The sequence below is a fragment of the Paramormyrops kingsleyae genome, chromosome 14 (genome assembly GCF_048594095.1).
Source record: "Paramormyrops kingsleyae isolate MSU_618 chromosome 14, PKINGS_0.4, whole genome shotgun sequence".
Classification (NCBI taxonomy): domain Eukaryota; kingdom Metazoa; phylum Chordata; class Actinopteri; order Osteoglossiformes; family Mormyridae; genus Paramormyrops; species Paramormyrops kingsleyae.
Window position 1 is genome coordinate 22,304,135 of NC_132810.1, and position 16,576 is coordinate 22,320,710.

Below are 16,576 nucleotides of genomic sequence, written 5' to 3' on the forward strand. Positions count from 1 at the left end.
TTTAGTTCTGCTTGTCACTTTTGTACAAAGCCAAATTAATAAAGTTTTAAATAGTAAAATATATTATGTATGTACATATAAAATCCCACTTCATGATAAACAATCATATATCTGTCTATAGATAGATAGATAGATAGATAGATAGATAGATAGATAAAATTATTACATGTATTATACAGATAAAAACTTATTGGTTCCTGAATATATTAATAATAATATATTAATAATTAATAATGAATATATTAATAAAAATGTTATATCTTGCATCACTGCAAGCAATGAAGCTAATAAAAACTTTATTTTCTTTAGTGATTTAATTTGCTTTTAATATAAATGTTTATATTATATCAAACAGCAGGATTATATATAATGGTGGCAATGCTAGCATCCCATTCTGTGTCTTATGCATTTTAATTCCAGTGACATTAAGGAAACTGCCAACCAAAAACATAGATATGTGATTGCTTATCATGCTTATCATATTTTATATCACTTACATTACATTATTTAAAATTAAAATTTGCATAAAAATACACTGCACAAACATAAATTCAAATCACAATTTATTGCATTATTTATTGCATAGGTAATAGAGTGTCCTTACTGGGCAATGTTGCTGTATTAGGATTTTAAGCATTATTCCATCATGATTTATTTACAAGATATATATTTTATCGTTATAATCGTTGCGTTAAAGACGGACATTTCTGATAGACTATTCTGTGACAAACAGAAGATGAACAGTAACAGAACAGGATATGAATAGCCCACGGTTTAGAATATATACATAACAAAATATACAACTCATCTAATTTATATACAGAATAACTTGTACATAATAAGACAGAATACAGAATAAATTCCGTACAGTTTTTGGTGAATGTAACTATCTATCTTAGAGCTCTTTGTTAAAATGTGCTATTGTCTTTTTCTTGTTAAAGTGTTCGTACTAAAATATCTTACAGTGAACATTAATGTCATTAATGTCTATAATGCCTATGTACTGTAGACTCAGATAAGCAGGTGCTGATTGAGTCCTGAACTCTAATTAATTCTCATCAATTCTATTCATCCTTGCCCTGCCTGAAACATTATTCACTTCATAGCCTGTTAATAGTGCTTTTTGCTTTGTATAGATGCTTTAAAAAGGTCCTGTGTGTGATATGTATGGTATACTCACCATTTAAGCGCATACGAACAGCAATACGGGACTGTTACTGAAGGCCATAAACGCCATCTTGAAAGATGGGTTGTACTCAGAGCATCCTGAGACATGTTAGAATCTCCAAAGATCTCTCCTTCAGAGAAAATGGACTGCAGACCAACTCCTTATCTCCTGGATCAGACACAGTGAGTGTTTTCCAGTCTAACCAAATCGCAAGACTATTTCAGGACTAAAGGTGCAATTTCCCATTGTACGAATTTATAAACAGAGTTCATTTGGTGGAAATACAGATTATAATCAGAATATATTGCATATTTTTAAGATTTTTTTATTTTTATTTTTTCTTTATTGAACTCTAATGGTAGTTAAGGGTAATGGACTACAATTTACTTCCAGATTAATAAAAATCAGTTATTTAAATGATCTATTTTGTATATGGTCTGTCATTGTTTTCAGGATCTTGAAGCCAACACATTGGGACCTCCAAATCCTGGTAATTACAATTCAAGTGACACAACTTTTCTCTCAAAAACAAACAATGCAACAATCTGTTAAAGTTGAAAATGTGCAGGTTTAGGAAGGCATTCACCATCACTAGCCACAATATCAACAGACGCGAAACGCATCACGAAAAACACATTCTCACATTAATAATTCCTGTAAAGTTTTTGAAACAATGCTAATATGTATCTTTGTATGTTTTTTTTCTTCAGATAGAGATGTTGCTATTGCTCAGTTTGACTTTAATCCAATGAATGACCATGATCTGGCATTTAAAAAAGGAGACAAACTAAAGATTATACACGAGTAAGTATGAATTTCATTACGATGATGAGTCAACTATGGTTAGAAGGTATGGCAGGTTAAAAAACAACACAGCAGTTGGTAAACTTCCTGTAGCAGATCATAGCGTTGATTAAAAAGAATTCATTAAGTTTAGACATTCTGCTTGAATGTGCATTCGTCAAGAAACTTAATGAAGTTAATGGTCATGGCGTAATCACGCCAAATCATGACTGAAATTCATTGAGAATGAAATACAAGATTGAAATACAGTATGTATAAACTGCAGACTCATCTATCCATCACTCATCTCATCTTTTAGCCATTTAACTGACAAACAAACAAATAAATAAATATACATAAATACATTAAAAACACAATAATAATAAACCTTTAATGTCATGATGCAATAGCAAGAAATTTTGGTGTTAATTTAAGATGATGAAAAAGGCTGTCAAATTCTGGACAAAATGCAAAATTATCATGAGTGGTAGATACAAACATTTATTCAATCAGGAATCCAACGTGATAGTGAGGGCCTGACATGTAGCTTCTTGTGATTTTTGTTTCTATGAATACCCTTTATTTAATAAATCTAGACATTTACCAATACATTAGAAATGTAACATAACAAGTCTATTGTACTATATATATATACATATATATATATATATATATATATATATATATAGAGAGAGAGAGAGAGAGAAATCATAAATATACACCCATTGCCTGTTTCAGGCATTAATAGTTTTTTTTCAGTGTCAAAATCATTATCATTTCTTTACAGGAAAGGAGATTGGTGGTTGGCTAAATCTTTGGTCACTGGTGAAGAAGGATACATTCCCAGGACTCATGTGGCTAAACTGGAGTCTCTGGAAATAGAAAGGTGAGAAGGGAGCGCCACGTTGCACGATGGCAGAGAAGCCCCGATATCTTAGCGATTCGCATTCATATTCCACAGGTGGTTCTTCAAAAACTTGAGCCGTAAAGAAACAGAGCGTTTGCTGTTGGCCCCAGGAAACAAAGTCGGAGCCTTTTTGATCCGAGAAAGCGAGACAAATAAAGGTGTGTATGACTTTTTGTTGTTGTCGCATGACTTGTGATAATAATCTAGTCTGCAGCTTTGACTATACTACATCTGAGCCATAATACCACTACAGTCTAATAAAAACAACAAATTCCTATGGTCATAATTAGGAAGAACATGTTTAGCCCATGTAAAGCAAGAACGATTTGTTATGTTAATCAAACAAACATAATCTCTATCGGGCTCAATGATGTATGTATCATAACGATATACTAATCTCCACACTGCATGAAACCTTATATGCAGAGCAAATAACAAAATGTGATCTTTGAATTTAGCCAAGAAGTGATCCAGCCAAGAAATGTATGTTAGTGGCTAGGGGATGAAATTCTAGGCCCGACTCTGTGTGTGTCTGTCTGTCTGTAATTATTACATTGTGGCGACCAGATTTCCCTACAATGATAAACATTTTTGCAACATTACCTTGTGGGGACATTTTTTCTGTTCCCACAAAGATAACAGCAATTTTACAAAACATTTGTGACTGCAATCAAAAAACGAAAAATGCCAAAACTCATGAATTTTGTTTGGTTACTTTTTGGTTACGGTTTGGGCTGGGTAGGGGTTAAGGTTGTCATTTTTGGGATTAGGGCTATGCCCATATACTGTAAATGAACGGAGAGTCCGCACAAAGATATAGATATCTATCTGCGCATGTCTGTGCAGTAGAGTTTGTTCTCCCTGTGTTTGTAAAGGTTTCCAGCCCACAGTCCAAAAACATACGGTTAGGTGAATTGATGAAGGGTATTTTCCTTGCTTTATGGGACTTCAGTCCTGCTTCTAGGAACCTGATACGAACTGTCCTATCAGTGCACTTCACACTTGCACTTAAAGTTTCTCATTCCTTTTGAAGGTCACTTGATGTAATCCTACGATTCATGAGGAACTGTCAGATAAGTTAACGGCCATCTCTAGCATTAGAAAGTCGCTTCTGCCCTTTACCTTGCTGGTTTCTGGTTGTTCCCAGTGTCTCCTGCTTCACGTTGTTCATCTGTACTGCTGTGGTATTAATTTTGAACCTGAAAGCAACCTGCTGCTCAGTGTAGACTTCTGCCAGCAGAACCACGGTTACAGCAATGTGATCACAAAAACTAAAAAATGCCAAAACGTTTCATATTTAGTTTGGGTACTTATGGAGTCCCCACAAAATTTGTCTGTGTGTGTGTGTGTGTGTGTGTGTGTGTGTTTTGGGCATCAGTACTAATGTACATGAAAGTGTTTGTGTAGATGTATAGATTGAAGACTAATATTAGCTGCTTTGTTAACTGTAGTAATAAAAAGTTCCATTTATATAGCACCTTTCTCACACTTTTTTGAAACTATAACCTTGTACTGAAAATAATGAAACTTAAAATTGGCTGTGTTGATTAAACCACTAACATATATTTCTTAAAAAGTGTATATCAACTGCAAAGAGTTTTCCCTCCCCAGGAGCCTTCTCTCTCTCCATCAAAGATATTTTGCCCGGACAAGGACATGTGGTCAAACACTACAAAATACGTTCACTTGACAATGGAGGATTCTACATCTCTCCAAAAATCACCTTTCCATCATTGTCGGAGCTAGTGAAGTATTATTCCAGTAAGCCGAATGATGTTTGTATGTCAAACTGTTCACTGGGCTGATGGGCAATGTAGAATAATTAAAGAAGTAAATGTACGAAAAATATGTTATCTATCTATCTATCTATCTATCTATCTATCTATTTCTCGGAGGAAAAATGTCCCCATTGTCTCCTATTAATACTGTGTCATTATATATTATATCATGACAATATGTTTCATCTGAATTACATTTCTCTGCAAAACTACCAGAAACAACAGGTGGCCTTTGTCAGCAGCTGACCATGCCATGTAAATCCATCATGCCCCAATGCCCTTGGGGACAAGACAACTGGGAGATTCCCCGTGAAACGCTGAAGATGGTGAAGAAACTGGGCGCTGGACAGTTCGGAGAAGTCTGGATGGGTAAGGAGTGATATCGGAAATCTAATCAACAACCGATATATTACCGTAGTGATTCTGACACCAAGCTAGGAATCCTGGGTCGTTGAGTGACATGGTCCTGGACCACGGTACAGGAGACTCGGCCTCTATGGAATGCCTTGGGCGTCAGACCCTCTGAATCAACCCGTCAAATTTGTACGTCTTAAGACACAGAAAATGAACATGTTAGCATGTCGGAAAAAATATGTGTTAAAAATCTGACGTGTTAATTCGTAGGTTTTTGATCCGGAGGTTGTTCCATGGCGCTCAGATCATGCTCTCCTTCAATGCCGCTACGACTGATCGCACAGCTACATTCGTCATACTTTTAGTTAGCATAATTAGCAGTGAGAAGTAATGGGGGATGGGTGGGTTTTGGTACATTCCGGAAACCTTGACTAGAGTTTGACTTTGAGTAATGAAGGAAGACACTCTAGATTTAGATTTGAATATTGCAGTAGCTGCACTCAATCCCTAGATGTCACTGTAAACAATAAATTACTATATGCAAAAATGCTAAAGTTGAATTAGTTAAATGCTAAGTTGAATTAGTTGTTGAATTAGTAGTTTGTTTATTCAGGACAGATACCCAACAGTAACTGGATTTAAATTGTTTAACATATAAATATATGCACTGCAAAGCTTAAAAAAAAAACATGCTTAATAGCGAGGTAAAAAAAAATTGCTCCTCACTTAGGGTTCTATAAGAACAAGCAGAAAGTGGCCATTAAAACTCTCAAGGACGGCAGTATGGAGCCTGAAGCTTTTCTGCAGGAAGCCAACCTGATGAAGCAGCTGCAGCATGACAAGCTGGTGCGTCTTTATGCCGTCGTCACCAAGATACCCATCCTCATTGTGACGGAGTATATGGAGAAAGGTGAGCTTCCTTCTGTGCCTGGAGCTGAGCTAGTAACTAAAAACATAGCTTATCTTACCATTATCATATCGCAGTTTTCAAGGCTACAGAGAAAGTGCAAATACTATATGTGCTGGTGTTTTTGGTGATTTTGTTTAAGTGCTACACATAGTTTAAATGTTCAAATCAGTTAACAAAGCTATGTTTGATCCAAAACAACGTACAACTTTTGTGTTGTGGAAAAGAACGTTTTGTAATGCTGTGTAGGAAAGATTGATGACTTTTTTGGCCCCTACAGCTAACATTGGGGAAAAGTGTTTACTTATTTCCTCTGCAGCTCTGCAATTTTGCTTTCCTTGTTAGAATATAATTCTGAATTGCTGTCTCCCTTTGTCTTTCTGGCTCAAGGAAGCTTACTTGACTTTTTAAAAACGGATGAGGGAAATCAGCTTGGACTCTCCACACTGATAGACATGTCTGCACAGGTGTGAACAGTAATCTATCTTACATTTAATTGGCTTAATCTATCTATCAATCAATCTATCTATCTATCTATCTATCTATCTATCTATCTATCTATCTATCTATCATCGATCTATCTATCTATTCATTTAAAATATTTTTTTTAAATGTAAATATATGCAGCATCTCATATATAGAAATAAGCACCTTCATTTATACTTTAGATTAATCCAGCATGTTTAGTTTCTCTTGAGGTCGTGTTGGGCCTCTGCTGGAGACTAATACACTTTGACACGTTTAAACTTTCAAAGCAGTAAAACTTTGCGGTTAGCTATACTTAGGTTCTCAAGCATCCCTATTTATCACTTGTAACCATCGGGACAGGAAGTGATGTAAATAATTCCACTCTTCATGCCTGTATGTTGAAAGACGTTTGATTTCCTCAGACAGTAACAATTCTGTCAACGTCAGAGATGATGCTACATTACTTAGTTCTCCCTAAGATATAATATACTGGCCAGAGGTAGTTTATGATAATGATTAATGAAAATGCTGTCATTACATCTTCCAAAAACTAACACAACAATGACATTCGCACCAACTTTATAAACACAAATAATTAAGTGAGGTTAAGGAGTGATTTCTGGTATTTTATGAACTTGTACCCTGCAGATTGCTGAAGGCATGGCTTACATTGAAGTAAACAACTACATCCACAGGGATCTCCGGGCAGCAAACGTTCTGGTCTCTGAAACACTGCACTGTAAGATAGCAGACTTTGGTCTTGCTAGAATCATCGACAATGAGTATACGGCGCAAGAAGGTATATCACGCAATTAGGCTCATTTAGTCAGATACACTTCAGTGCATGAATGCAAACTGCTATTAAGGTGAACTTCCTGGTCTGCTGCATTACTGACATTAATTCATTCCTCATCTCTTTCATAATTGTTTCACCTAGGGGCAAAATTTCCCATCAAATGGACGGCGCCCGAAGCGATCAACTATGGCACATTCAGCATCAAATCAGACGTCTGGTCTTTCGGCATTCTCCTCACAGAAATTGTAACATATGGCAGAGTACCATATCCAGGTAATCCTCTCAGTGTCCTGTCTGCAGTGTGTATACCATCTTACCCAGCTGCTTGAGGTGCAAAGCTAGCTGGGTATTCTGTTTTCTGTAGGCATGACAAACCCAGAGGTTGTGAGGAACTTGAGCAGAAACTACCGAATGCCTTGTCCAGATAAGTGTCCCGTGGAGCTGTATGAGATCATGTTACTATGCTGGAGAAACACCTCAGAGGAGAGACCCACATTCGAATACCTACAGGATACTCTGGAAGACTTCTTCATTGCAACAGAGAGACAATATGAGTTTGAGCCATAATCTTAGGTGTCACGAGGCTGATGCCCTGAATTAATCTGAACCAGTGATTTGTTTAGCTAAGATGTTCTAACAACCACACTCGCAGTTTCCGAACTTAGGTTAAGCCCCAGATGTCTTACGATCCTAGCTATATATATTTTTTATATATTTATATATATATATAGTTTGTGTTTTAATCAAATATTATTATTGTTTTGTTCTGATTCTTCTGATGTTTTTTCAGAGGAAAATATAGTTTTGAAAGTGAAGCGAAAAAAAATGCATTATTAGGTATTACAACTGCGACCGGTTACGACTGACTGGTCATAAGTCGATTTGGTCGGGCCTTTATTTCATATACATAAATTATTATATGTATAGTATACTGTATAATAAAATTATATCATCTGTAAGTCATGTTGTTGGTGTTTTTTTTTACCTTTTTATTGCCATTTTCTTAGTTCATCGCTGCTGGCAGTTGGAGCGGAAACTGAGACACACACACATGCTGCCCAACACTCACGCTTGCAGACGCGGCCACATATTTGCGGCCTCGGAGCTCATAAAGTCAATCAGTTGTAAGCCGCATAGCTCGTAAGTCGACGACGACCCATACAGTAATAAAAAATTTAAATTTAAATGTTTTACAGTTTAATTCTGCCTTCAGTACAGTATCATGTGGATAAGATGTAATAAAAGGTACATTAGTGTGAATTTAAAACGACTCGTTTATGTTACACTTGATCTCTTTGGCCTTTGGTCTGACCAGTTTCCAAGCCTGCTTGTGTTGCATCTAACAAGGCCGAAGCAGAGGTCTCTAAGGATTCCTTTCCTTCGGTGTAAGTTTTCAGCGTACAAGTGATAGAACCAGCATATGCATACCCATGCACAAGTGAATGCTCTCCTCTCGTCTCCCTACATTATGGCACTTTATGGCAGGACAAGATGTCTTTCCAAATTTGGAGAAAGAATAGTTTTGCATGCTGTAGCTTAACTGAAACTTTATTTCCCATTTGCGCAAGTACATCGGAATGGTTTGTTACTCATATCCCTTCTTCACCTCTTTGAGATATACACACACATACAGTATATACACCTGTGAGTGTGTGTGTGTGTGTGTGTGGGGGGGGGGGGGGGGGGGGAGGGGGGGCGGGTAACAGAGATGTGAGTATTCAACCGAGGCCAAAACCAGCATCCTTCTGCTATCAGGTACAGAGGTCTAACCTGCTGAGCAAGACACCACAACCCTTTGTTAGTGAATATGACACACGATACTGGGCTCCTTTGGCAGATTTCTTGTTTCAATGTTCCATGAAAACTTGTGTAACATCCAGGTTGTATGGGTGAGTATATATATACTCATGAAAAAGCTTTTTAATATGTAAGCAAAATACAATTCACAGGAAGTTACTGGAAGAAAACAGGTTACGCAAGTTATGCAGGGATGCATGAATAACATACAGGATTTATAAATCACCATAATACATTATATTGCACAATATGACTTTTTATATGGGTGTAATGTAGTTTGTATATCTTAATACAGTGATTCTCAAACTATGGTACCAGTGGTATGCAGGGTCCCCTCTAGTACGATACAAAGGTATCAATGTATATAAACGTCAGCTTGCCCCCACGGTCGGCAAATTCTGTCATCACCAACACCCTCCCCCAAGCAGGCAACACCCACTTCATTACTGATATGAAATGATGATACTTTATTGATCCCAGTAGGGAGATTTCCTTTTCGCCTACCCCATCTTGGTCTCCATGATGCACGGATGCTTATGCAGGTGAGAGCCAGCTTGGCAGGGACACCAACAGAGCTGGAGATCAAGGGCTTTGCTCAAGGGCCCACAGACGTGACTATTCTGCTGAGGCAGGGCTTGAACCAACAACCTTCTGGTTAGAAGTACAGAGGCTCAGCCCACTGAGTCACATGCTGTGTGAAGAACCTAATAATTACTGAAGTGGAGGTATAAAGACTCTTTGAACCACTGTCTTGGAATAATTATACTGTAGTTCCTATAACAAAGGTCCAAATGCAAAGTTCGTATGACAAATGAACGTATCCATCACACATCTATCCCTGACAGTGGGTATCAGAGAGCCTGGAGTCTATCCCAGGCAACACAGGGGACCCCATGAGGAGGATGTTAGTCTGTGAAGGTGCACACGCTATGCACACATTCAGAACCGATTCAGAAACGCCAATTTACCTACTGTATAACCACATAGTGCTGGACTGATGGAGCATCTGAAGAAATCCCACCCCACACCAAGAGAAACTCCACACAGACACATACAGAACAGGCGTGGGATTCAAGCTCCCAACCTGAGAGGACTGAGGTGACACCATGCTGTCCACGGCTATAACACATGGCTGATGATACATTAAACTGACAACCAAAAATGTGGCTCAGACTTCTTTTGTTTTATGGTCCTTACGAGTTCATGTGGGATATGAGATTTTATGCAATTGTAAGTAAACAACCGCAGTACAAAAACGCATGAAGGTCGCTACTTCACAAAAATAATAAAATAAAATAAACTTTAAAAATCACAGCTTTTTAGTTCCACTTATTAGTTACAGGGAACAAGATGGAAATTCCTCCTCTAGGCTCAGTCTCTACCAGTTAAGGTGCCATGCAGCCTTTGGCACAGCTAACAAGGAAGAAAAGAATTTAAAAATAATTCTCTCCATAAACAACATTTATAATCAGATGTTGCGTACAATTGTATCCTTTCAGTAATCTGTCCCAAAGATCAGGAAATTACATTAGTGTACTACATGTTTGGTAGGTTTAGCTTGTATAAAAAAAACTTTCTTAGGAAACATACCATAGAGAGTCTTAAGCACAACAATTTACATTTGTACATATACAAAAATGACAAAAGTCCTTCTATTTCATGCAAAGTTGCACATATAATTTGGGATCTAAATACAGGGCTCGCCCTAATCCCAACTATTGTGTCCCTTTTCACCTATATTTATAAAAATTCAAGAGAATGCATGAAAGTGATAACACACAGGGCTGGAAATTAAGGTCGCCTACTTACTTGAAGCAAGTAAGTTAGACAAAAATAGTATAAAATTTTTTTTCGCTGGCTATTAAAAACATGGCCTGTCGGACTACATATTTAACTGAAGTAGCCTAGTTGGAAAATTCTTAAGTTCCACACCTGTCAAAATCTTTATCAGATTCTCGGCCTTCACAGTGAAGTTGTGCAGTCCTTCTCTTCTGTATTTCTCTCTTTTTCCTCCAATACAGGTTCTTGAACTGCAGCCTTTAGCTTGTCCTGTAGCTCGACGAATCCTGGCCGTTCCACACTGTTCGACCTCCAGCAAAGAAGCATTACATCATATAGGAACTGGGAGCAGTTGGGTGTTTTGGGCATTCGGTATCCTTTCTGTACTGCCTTCACACAAAATGCCTTATTTTGATCTGCTTGACAAAAATGGGAAAAAAGGTGATGGATAAAGCTTAACTTATTAACATGTAACCTTTGTCATGAATGTAATAATATACAAACATCCATATGTATATTTTGTAAAACTCTCTTTAAAATACCTAAGTATGGCTCCTCTCCAAAGCTGACAATTTCATGTAATAGGATCCCAAATGACCACACGTCGCACTTTACTGTGTATTTGCTTCCTCTAAAAATTTCTGGGGCCATCCATTTCACAGGAAGCTTTGTACCTGAAGCACAAATTCAAAGAAAATGTCTGTTCTTTTCATGTTATTTTTTGCATTCTAAAAATAGAACAAGCTAACATAATTTGCTGATACACATTAAGTAAAAATTATTTCAGAGCTTTTTGGTATTGTAGTAAAATAATGCTCTGCCCATAACACTTACTCATTAAAATTTCCTGTTCTCCTGAACTTGTGCTCTGTGCCAGGCCAAAATCTCCAATTTTACAGCACCCAGAATCATCCAGCAGGACGTTTTCTGCCCGTAAGTCTCGATGCACAATTTTCTTAGCCTCTAGAAAAGCCATTCCTTCTGCAATCTGTCAACCAATAAAAACAATAAGTACGAATGTTCCAGAAATATTAAAGATCATTACTTCTTATTCTGCATGCTTTTAAACTTGTTTAAGCAGCATATTCCTTGAAGATTAGCACAGTTATCTACATACATACAGAGCTTTTTGCATAAGCTTTCACACCTATTTTTTGTGGAATTGCAAATTACTGTATACGATTCATAAATGTAAATAATAAGGGTCAGTTGTATAGTATTATGGTACGAAGGTGTGCCATACCTGAATAGCAAAGTTCACCATTCTGGGGAATTCTATGTCTTTCATTTCGTTATGCTCTGAAAGTAACAAAGAAATACAGTGGTACCTCAGTTCTTGAACTCATTAGAACTCAAACTTCGATCTGAATCTCAGAAGTCAAACCATGAAGGCCGACCTAAGATAACTTGTACGGGCGGGGAAATGAGTCACACGGCACGTCTCTCAGCGGAAACGAAGGGTAACGCTTCAGTCTCAGCCTCGCATTCGCTGTGATAGCATTGTGCATGTTTACACTAGTTGAATACATGTATTTAGACAGTAAAAATACATTTAGACAATGATAGACAGTAACAGTAATTATTATTATATAATAAAATACATTTAAAAAAAGATTTCTTATTAATTATTTTAATATTAATAATAAATCATTAATACATTTAATTATAATTAGGCCTATATTGTCATGCCCAGCGGGACGGAACGGAGACAAAGGCGCAGGCGTCTGGGTATCTGGGAATATGGGGTTTAATTACAGGTAAGGCAGGCAAAACGCAGACGGACAGTACAATGACCGGACTGGGGAAACAAACTGAAACGCGGACGAAATACAGAGGACTCATGACAACAACCAGAAACAGCTAATTACACGGGGATTACACACGGGGTTAACGAGGGGGCGTGACACACGGAAGGCACGGACGATCGGGACAGGACACATTGTTTGGATACATTTATTTTCTTACTTTAAAACTACTGTTTTGATAAATGTGCTTAGATGTGTTTAGTACAGTGTATGCTTTTCTTGTTTTGTCCAGTTCATTTTGTGTTTAAATGCTAAAAAAAAAACATATTTCAGTGTAATTTTTTGGGGCCAGGAACCAATTAATTGGTTTTCCATTATTTCTTATGGGGAAAATTCGATCAGAACTCAAACTTTTTAGGATTCGATCCGGAGTTCTGAACGGATTAAGTTCGAGTTCTGAGGTACCACTGTATAATATAATATATAGTACTAAGCATGTTTGAACAAATTAGCTCAGGTAATAGTTTAAAAATGTTTAAGGTGTTAACATTGTGACTCATATTTGGAGAACCGGCTATAAAATGTTTATAAATACCTCTGAGGTATCGGTGCAGGGTGCCATTCTTCATGAACTCAGTGATTAAGCAGACCGGCTCGTCCCTGGTGCAGACAGCATAGAGCTTGAGGAGCCGTTCATGGTGCAACTGCTTCATGATTTCAATCTCGTTCAGGATATCTGGGTTCTTTGCTAGGAAATGACGCAAGAGAATAACAGAGAAGGCCTTTAGGGCATATCTCTGGCACATGAACGGGAACTGGACACAAAGTCGCATTCAACAAGCGAAGGTTGGAGATGGTTTTCATCCTACCTTTGAACTCCTTTATAGCCACCTCCACTGTGTCATTCAAGACACCTTGCCACACTTCTCCAAACTCCCCACTGCCAAGTTTTTCCACTTTCACAAAAGATCCTCTGTCCACCTCCCAGTCCTTATCTTTACGCCCCACTGAAGAAGGCTGCTTCTTTACCTAATGGGTAACAGCACCTTAGCATTGACCATAAACACATCTGATTTATACTGCAAATTACAAATGATAACATGCAATTACGGCATATAGCATATGGAGTGGATGAGCTCAACTTTTATATATATACGAATCAGTCTTAAGATGCGATGGTCAGCAGAGCACTATCAGGCGATATCGCACTTACTTTCAGGCAAGGCTTCTTAAGCTTTTGACAAAGTACGCCTGGGTCCCTGGAGTACGATTCAACCAATGCACAGATGGTCGGAAATGTCTTGCTTGACACGAGGAAGAATGATCCACTGACTTCTTTAATTTTGTAGTGCTTCACATTTCCGCCACATCTTACTGCAAAGAGAAGTCAAAGTTATTATTTTAGTAGCACGCTGTTAATGAATCTTCAAGTATACTGTAAAATCACAACTGTAATTATTTTTAAACAACATAAATGGCTCCCCCCACTACAGAGGCAGAGATGTAGGGACAGGACAGGCAAGGCAGGCAATTGCCTGGGCCCCCCCGAGCTGACCCGATTACGTAGCACAATGCAACGACAAATCTGCTTTAATTGTGTATTCTGTTTTTCTCAGTAAAGTGAAAATAAAGGAATTGTGTCTATTAAATTATCTTTGTTGATATTATTAATTAAGTCTTCATGCTAAAATAATGGTCATAAATGTTACTATGCCGGGTAGATCGTGGGGTGTGTGTCAACAACATTTACTCTGGATTGTAACTAAATGACCAAGAAATATAGATCCTAAGCCAAATGAGAACCTCTTCTACAGAGGACATAATTCTACTAAGAATTTAAAACTGTTTTGTGGAATCCTAATGTATGAAATCAAATTTACTCCATTTAAATTATGATTACTTAGGTCCAGTGCTTTAAGTATCAGCGCCTCTTTTACTCTCTTCATAGAATATATTTTCTCTTGCATACGGGCACCTCTCATAATCTGCCAGTAATGAATAACAAGGGTGAACTGGCAGTTTTTATTATCATGCTTAAAACACTGCTGTAAGCATCTGACAAATGTCTACATTTAGCATCACAGTGACACATCATATCCAATTTACCACAGACACCAAGATCAAAGCAGAAACATTTTTTTTTCAGATGTAATTGAAGCAAGGGGAGTAACAATAATTTCATACCTGATAAATAATACTGATTTTCCTTGGCACACTTCCACACGAGAAAGGCTCCTTCACTGTTCTCCTTTTTTAGCAGATGTCGTTTGGCTCGCAGGCGTTTGGTAACATTTCCAAAGTACCATCTGTATGAGTAAACAGAACACATGCATGCACCTGCACATTTAATTCCATTCACAAGCAAAAAAAAATGTATGTCATTATTAGGGTTGTGCTGGACCAGAAAACTGAGGAAATGACTTTGTGGGACAGTTTGGTCATTTATGCTTCCAGTTTATTGCTGCAGGGCGCAGTCAGATCATACGATAGGAAGCACTCGAGAAAGAGGATGCCAGTATGATAATTCATAAATTTCACAAAAAATATATTTAAATTTTTTTTTTGAAATTTTAAATTTCATTTCAAAACTAATTTAAAAATGAGTTAAACTTCTTATTTCGAATGACCATTGCTTTTTATTGTCGTAAATTGGGATCAGATTCAATAGTAGCCTTATTTTGGCTATTAAATTCGCCCCGTTTTTTAAACATAGGCTTATACCTTCAAGTTTTTTTCAAATAGCACTAAAACATACATCGATGCACACTATAAAAGTTCTTGGATAGTACTAAAGACTTAGCTGAATGGCAAATAGGACTTGAACAGGGCTGCCAACTCTCACGCATCTGTCATGACATACAGTACTCTCATACTGTAATGCTCATGCAAGAAATCTTATGGCAGAACACAGGGTTGCCGACTTGGCACATGCACACATATACTAACTTGTAAATAGTCTGCAGGTTTGCAAACTGGCAACGCTTTTGATGTAGCTAATTTTAGGTTTATATTGGAATAATACTGATTTGCCGTAAGATTTCTTGCATGAATGTGAGAGTCTGAAAGCGTGAGAGTTGGCAACGCTGGCTACATCGAAAGGGTTGGGGCATTTTGCAAAACATACAGATTATTTGCAAGGTAATGAAACTCTTCAATACATGTAAAGGCATAAGCAGACTTGTCTCAGATTGAAAATCTCACTCTAGCTGACCAAAGTTGGCAACCCTGCATGAACCTTGTTTTTCTCTTTAAAACACTCTTCATGTTCCAACGAGCAAGATTCAAACACTTACGGCTGAGCCTCCAAATTGGTCACCCGCTTCATGAACTCCACAGGAATATAGCCTCTTTTCTCTCTGTGACGCCTGCTCTTACTGCTCCTCAGAGACAGCTTCCTGACATAGAACCACTGCTCGGTCTCTCCGATCACTTCCAGCAGATCACCTTTCTGTAGCTTCCAGTCTTCCATTGTTGGTGGGACGTAACGGTATGATGACACGAGGGTCCCATTTTTCTTACGTGAAGTCCAAAGGTTACTCAGCGATTTTCTCCCTGCGTTCCCCATGGCTGCTCACACGAACTGCAATCACCTCAGGTGAGAAATGAGGTTAAGATGGACTGCTCAGCCGGTGTTTGTCGGAGGAGATGAACCGGTTATTCCAGTATTTTCCAGCAGAGAAATAGCCCATGACATAGGAGAATACCTTCTGTTATTTTCCAGCAATGTCAGGATATACACTGATTCTGCTTTGCTGCATCATGCCCACATTGATGAAGGACTAGATGTTTGTTACAAATTCCAGTGTCATCAGACTGTGAGAAATAATAGCAGATGAGGAAATAATTAGCTACCATAATAGTAATACCATTGTTTGGCTCTGTGAGCTAAGCCTATCTACCTATGATCAGAACGTCACTGGTTTGGGTCTGGTCTTGTCATATCTACAAGTCTTTGAATAAGGCCCTTGACTCCCTGCCCATGGCAGACAGCTTACTTTCACCAACAAAGAGCAAGTTGGGGAAGGCAAAAAGAAAAATTTCCCATGAAAAATATTTATTGTAAAATATATTTAAGATTACAGTAACCTTATATC

General features: G+C 37.7%; 2 protein-coding genes across 4 annotated transcripts in view; one reads left to right on the plus strand and one right to left on the minus strand.

Annotated features, from left to right (window-relative positions):
- The window catches only part of LOC111857980 (tyrosine-protein kinase Blk-like), a 9,588-nt gene extending 1,492 nt beyond the window's left edge, over window positions 1-8,096 (plus strand). Inside the window, exons 2-13 of one of the 3 annotated variants that reach the window (XM_023839314.2) lie at window positions 1,137-1,350; window positions 1,622-1,658; window positions 1,879-1,972; window positions 2,739-2,837; window positions 2,913-3,016; window positions 4,470-4,619; window positions 4,853-5,005; window positions 5,721-5,900; window positions 6,288-6,364; window positions 7,014-7,164; window positions 7,303-7,434; window positions 7,526-8,096. In XM_023839314.2, coding sequence (XP_023695082.1) covers window positions 1,246-1,350; window positions 1,622-1,658; window positions 1,879-1,972; window positions 2,739-2,837; window positions 2,913-3,016; window positions 4,470-4,619; window positions 4,853-5,005; window positions 5,721-5,900; window positions 6,288-6,364; window positions 7,014-7,164; window positions 7,303-7,434; window positions 7,526-7,728 — 1,485 coding nt within the window. In that variant the 5' untranslated portion in view covers window positions 1,137-1,245 and the 3' untranslated portion in view covers window positions 7,729-8,096. Of the gene's footprint in view, window positions 1-279; window positions 1,351-1,621; window positions 1,659-1,878; window positions 1,973-2,738; window positions 2,838-2,912; window positions 3,017-4,469; window positions 4,620-4,852; window positions 5,006-5,720; window positions 5,901-6,287; window positions 6,365-7,013; window positions 7,165-7,302; window positions 7,435-7,525 lie in introns of those variants that run through there. The other 2 variants (XM_072698840.1, XM_023839315.2) reach the window with 2 other exon arrangements.
- Window positions 8,097-9,042: 946 nt separating this feature from the next.
- LOC111857921 (tyrosine-protein kinase Src42A) lies at window positions 9,043-16,216 on the minus strand. Its single transcript, XM_023839174.2, has 9 exons — window positions 15,776-16,216; window positions 14,667-14,788; window positions 13,696-13,856; window positions 13,352-13,511; window positions 13,078-13,230; window positions 11,981-12,036; window positions 11,572-11,725; window positions 11,280-11,411; window positions 9,043-11,153 (listed from the first exon to the last, which is right to left on the minus strand). The coding sequence occupies exons 1-9, from the start codon at window positions 16,045-16,047 to the stop codon at window positions 10,921-10,923; spliced, it is 1,443 nt and encodes a 480-aa protein (XP_023694942.1). The 5' UTR covers window positions 16,048-16,216; the 3' UTR covers window positions 9,043-10,920.
- Window positions 16,217-16,576: the final 360 nt, after the last annotated feature.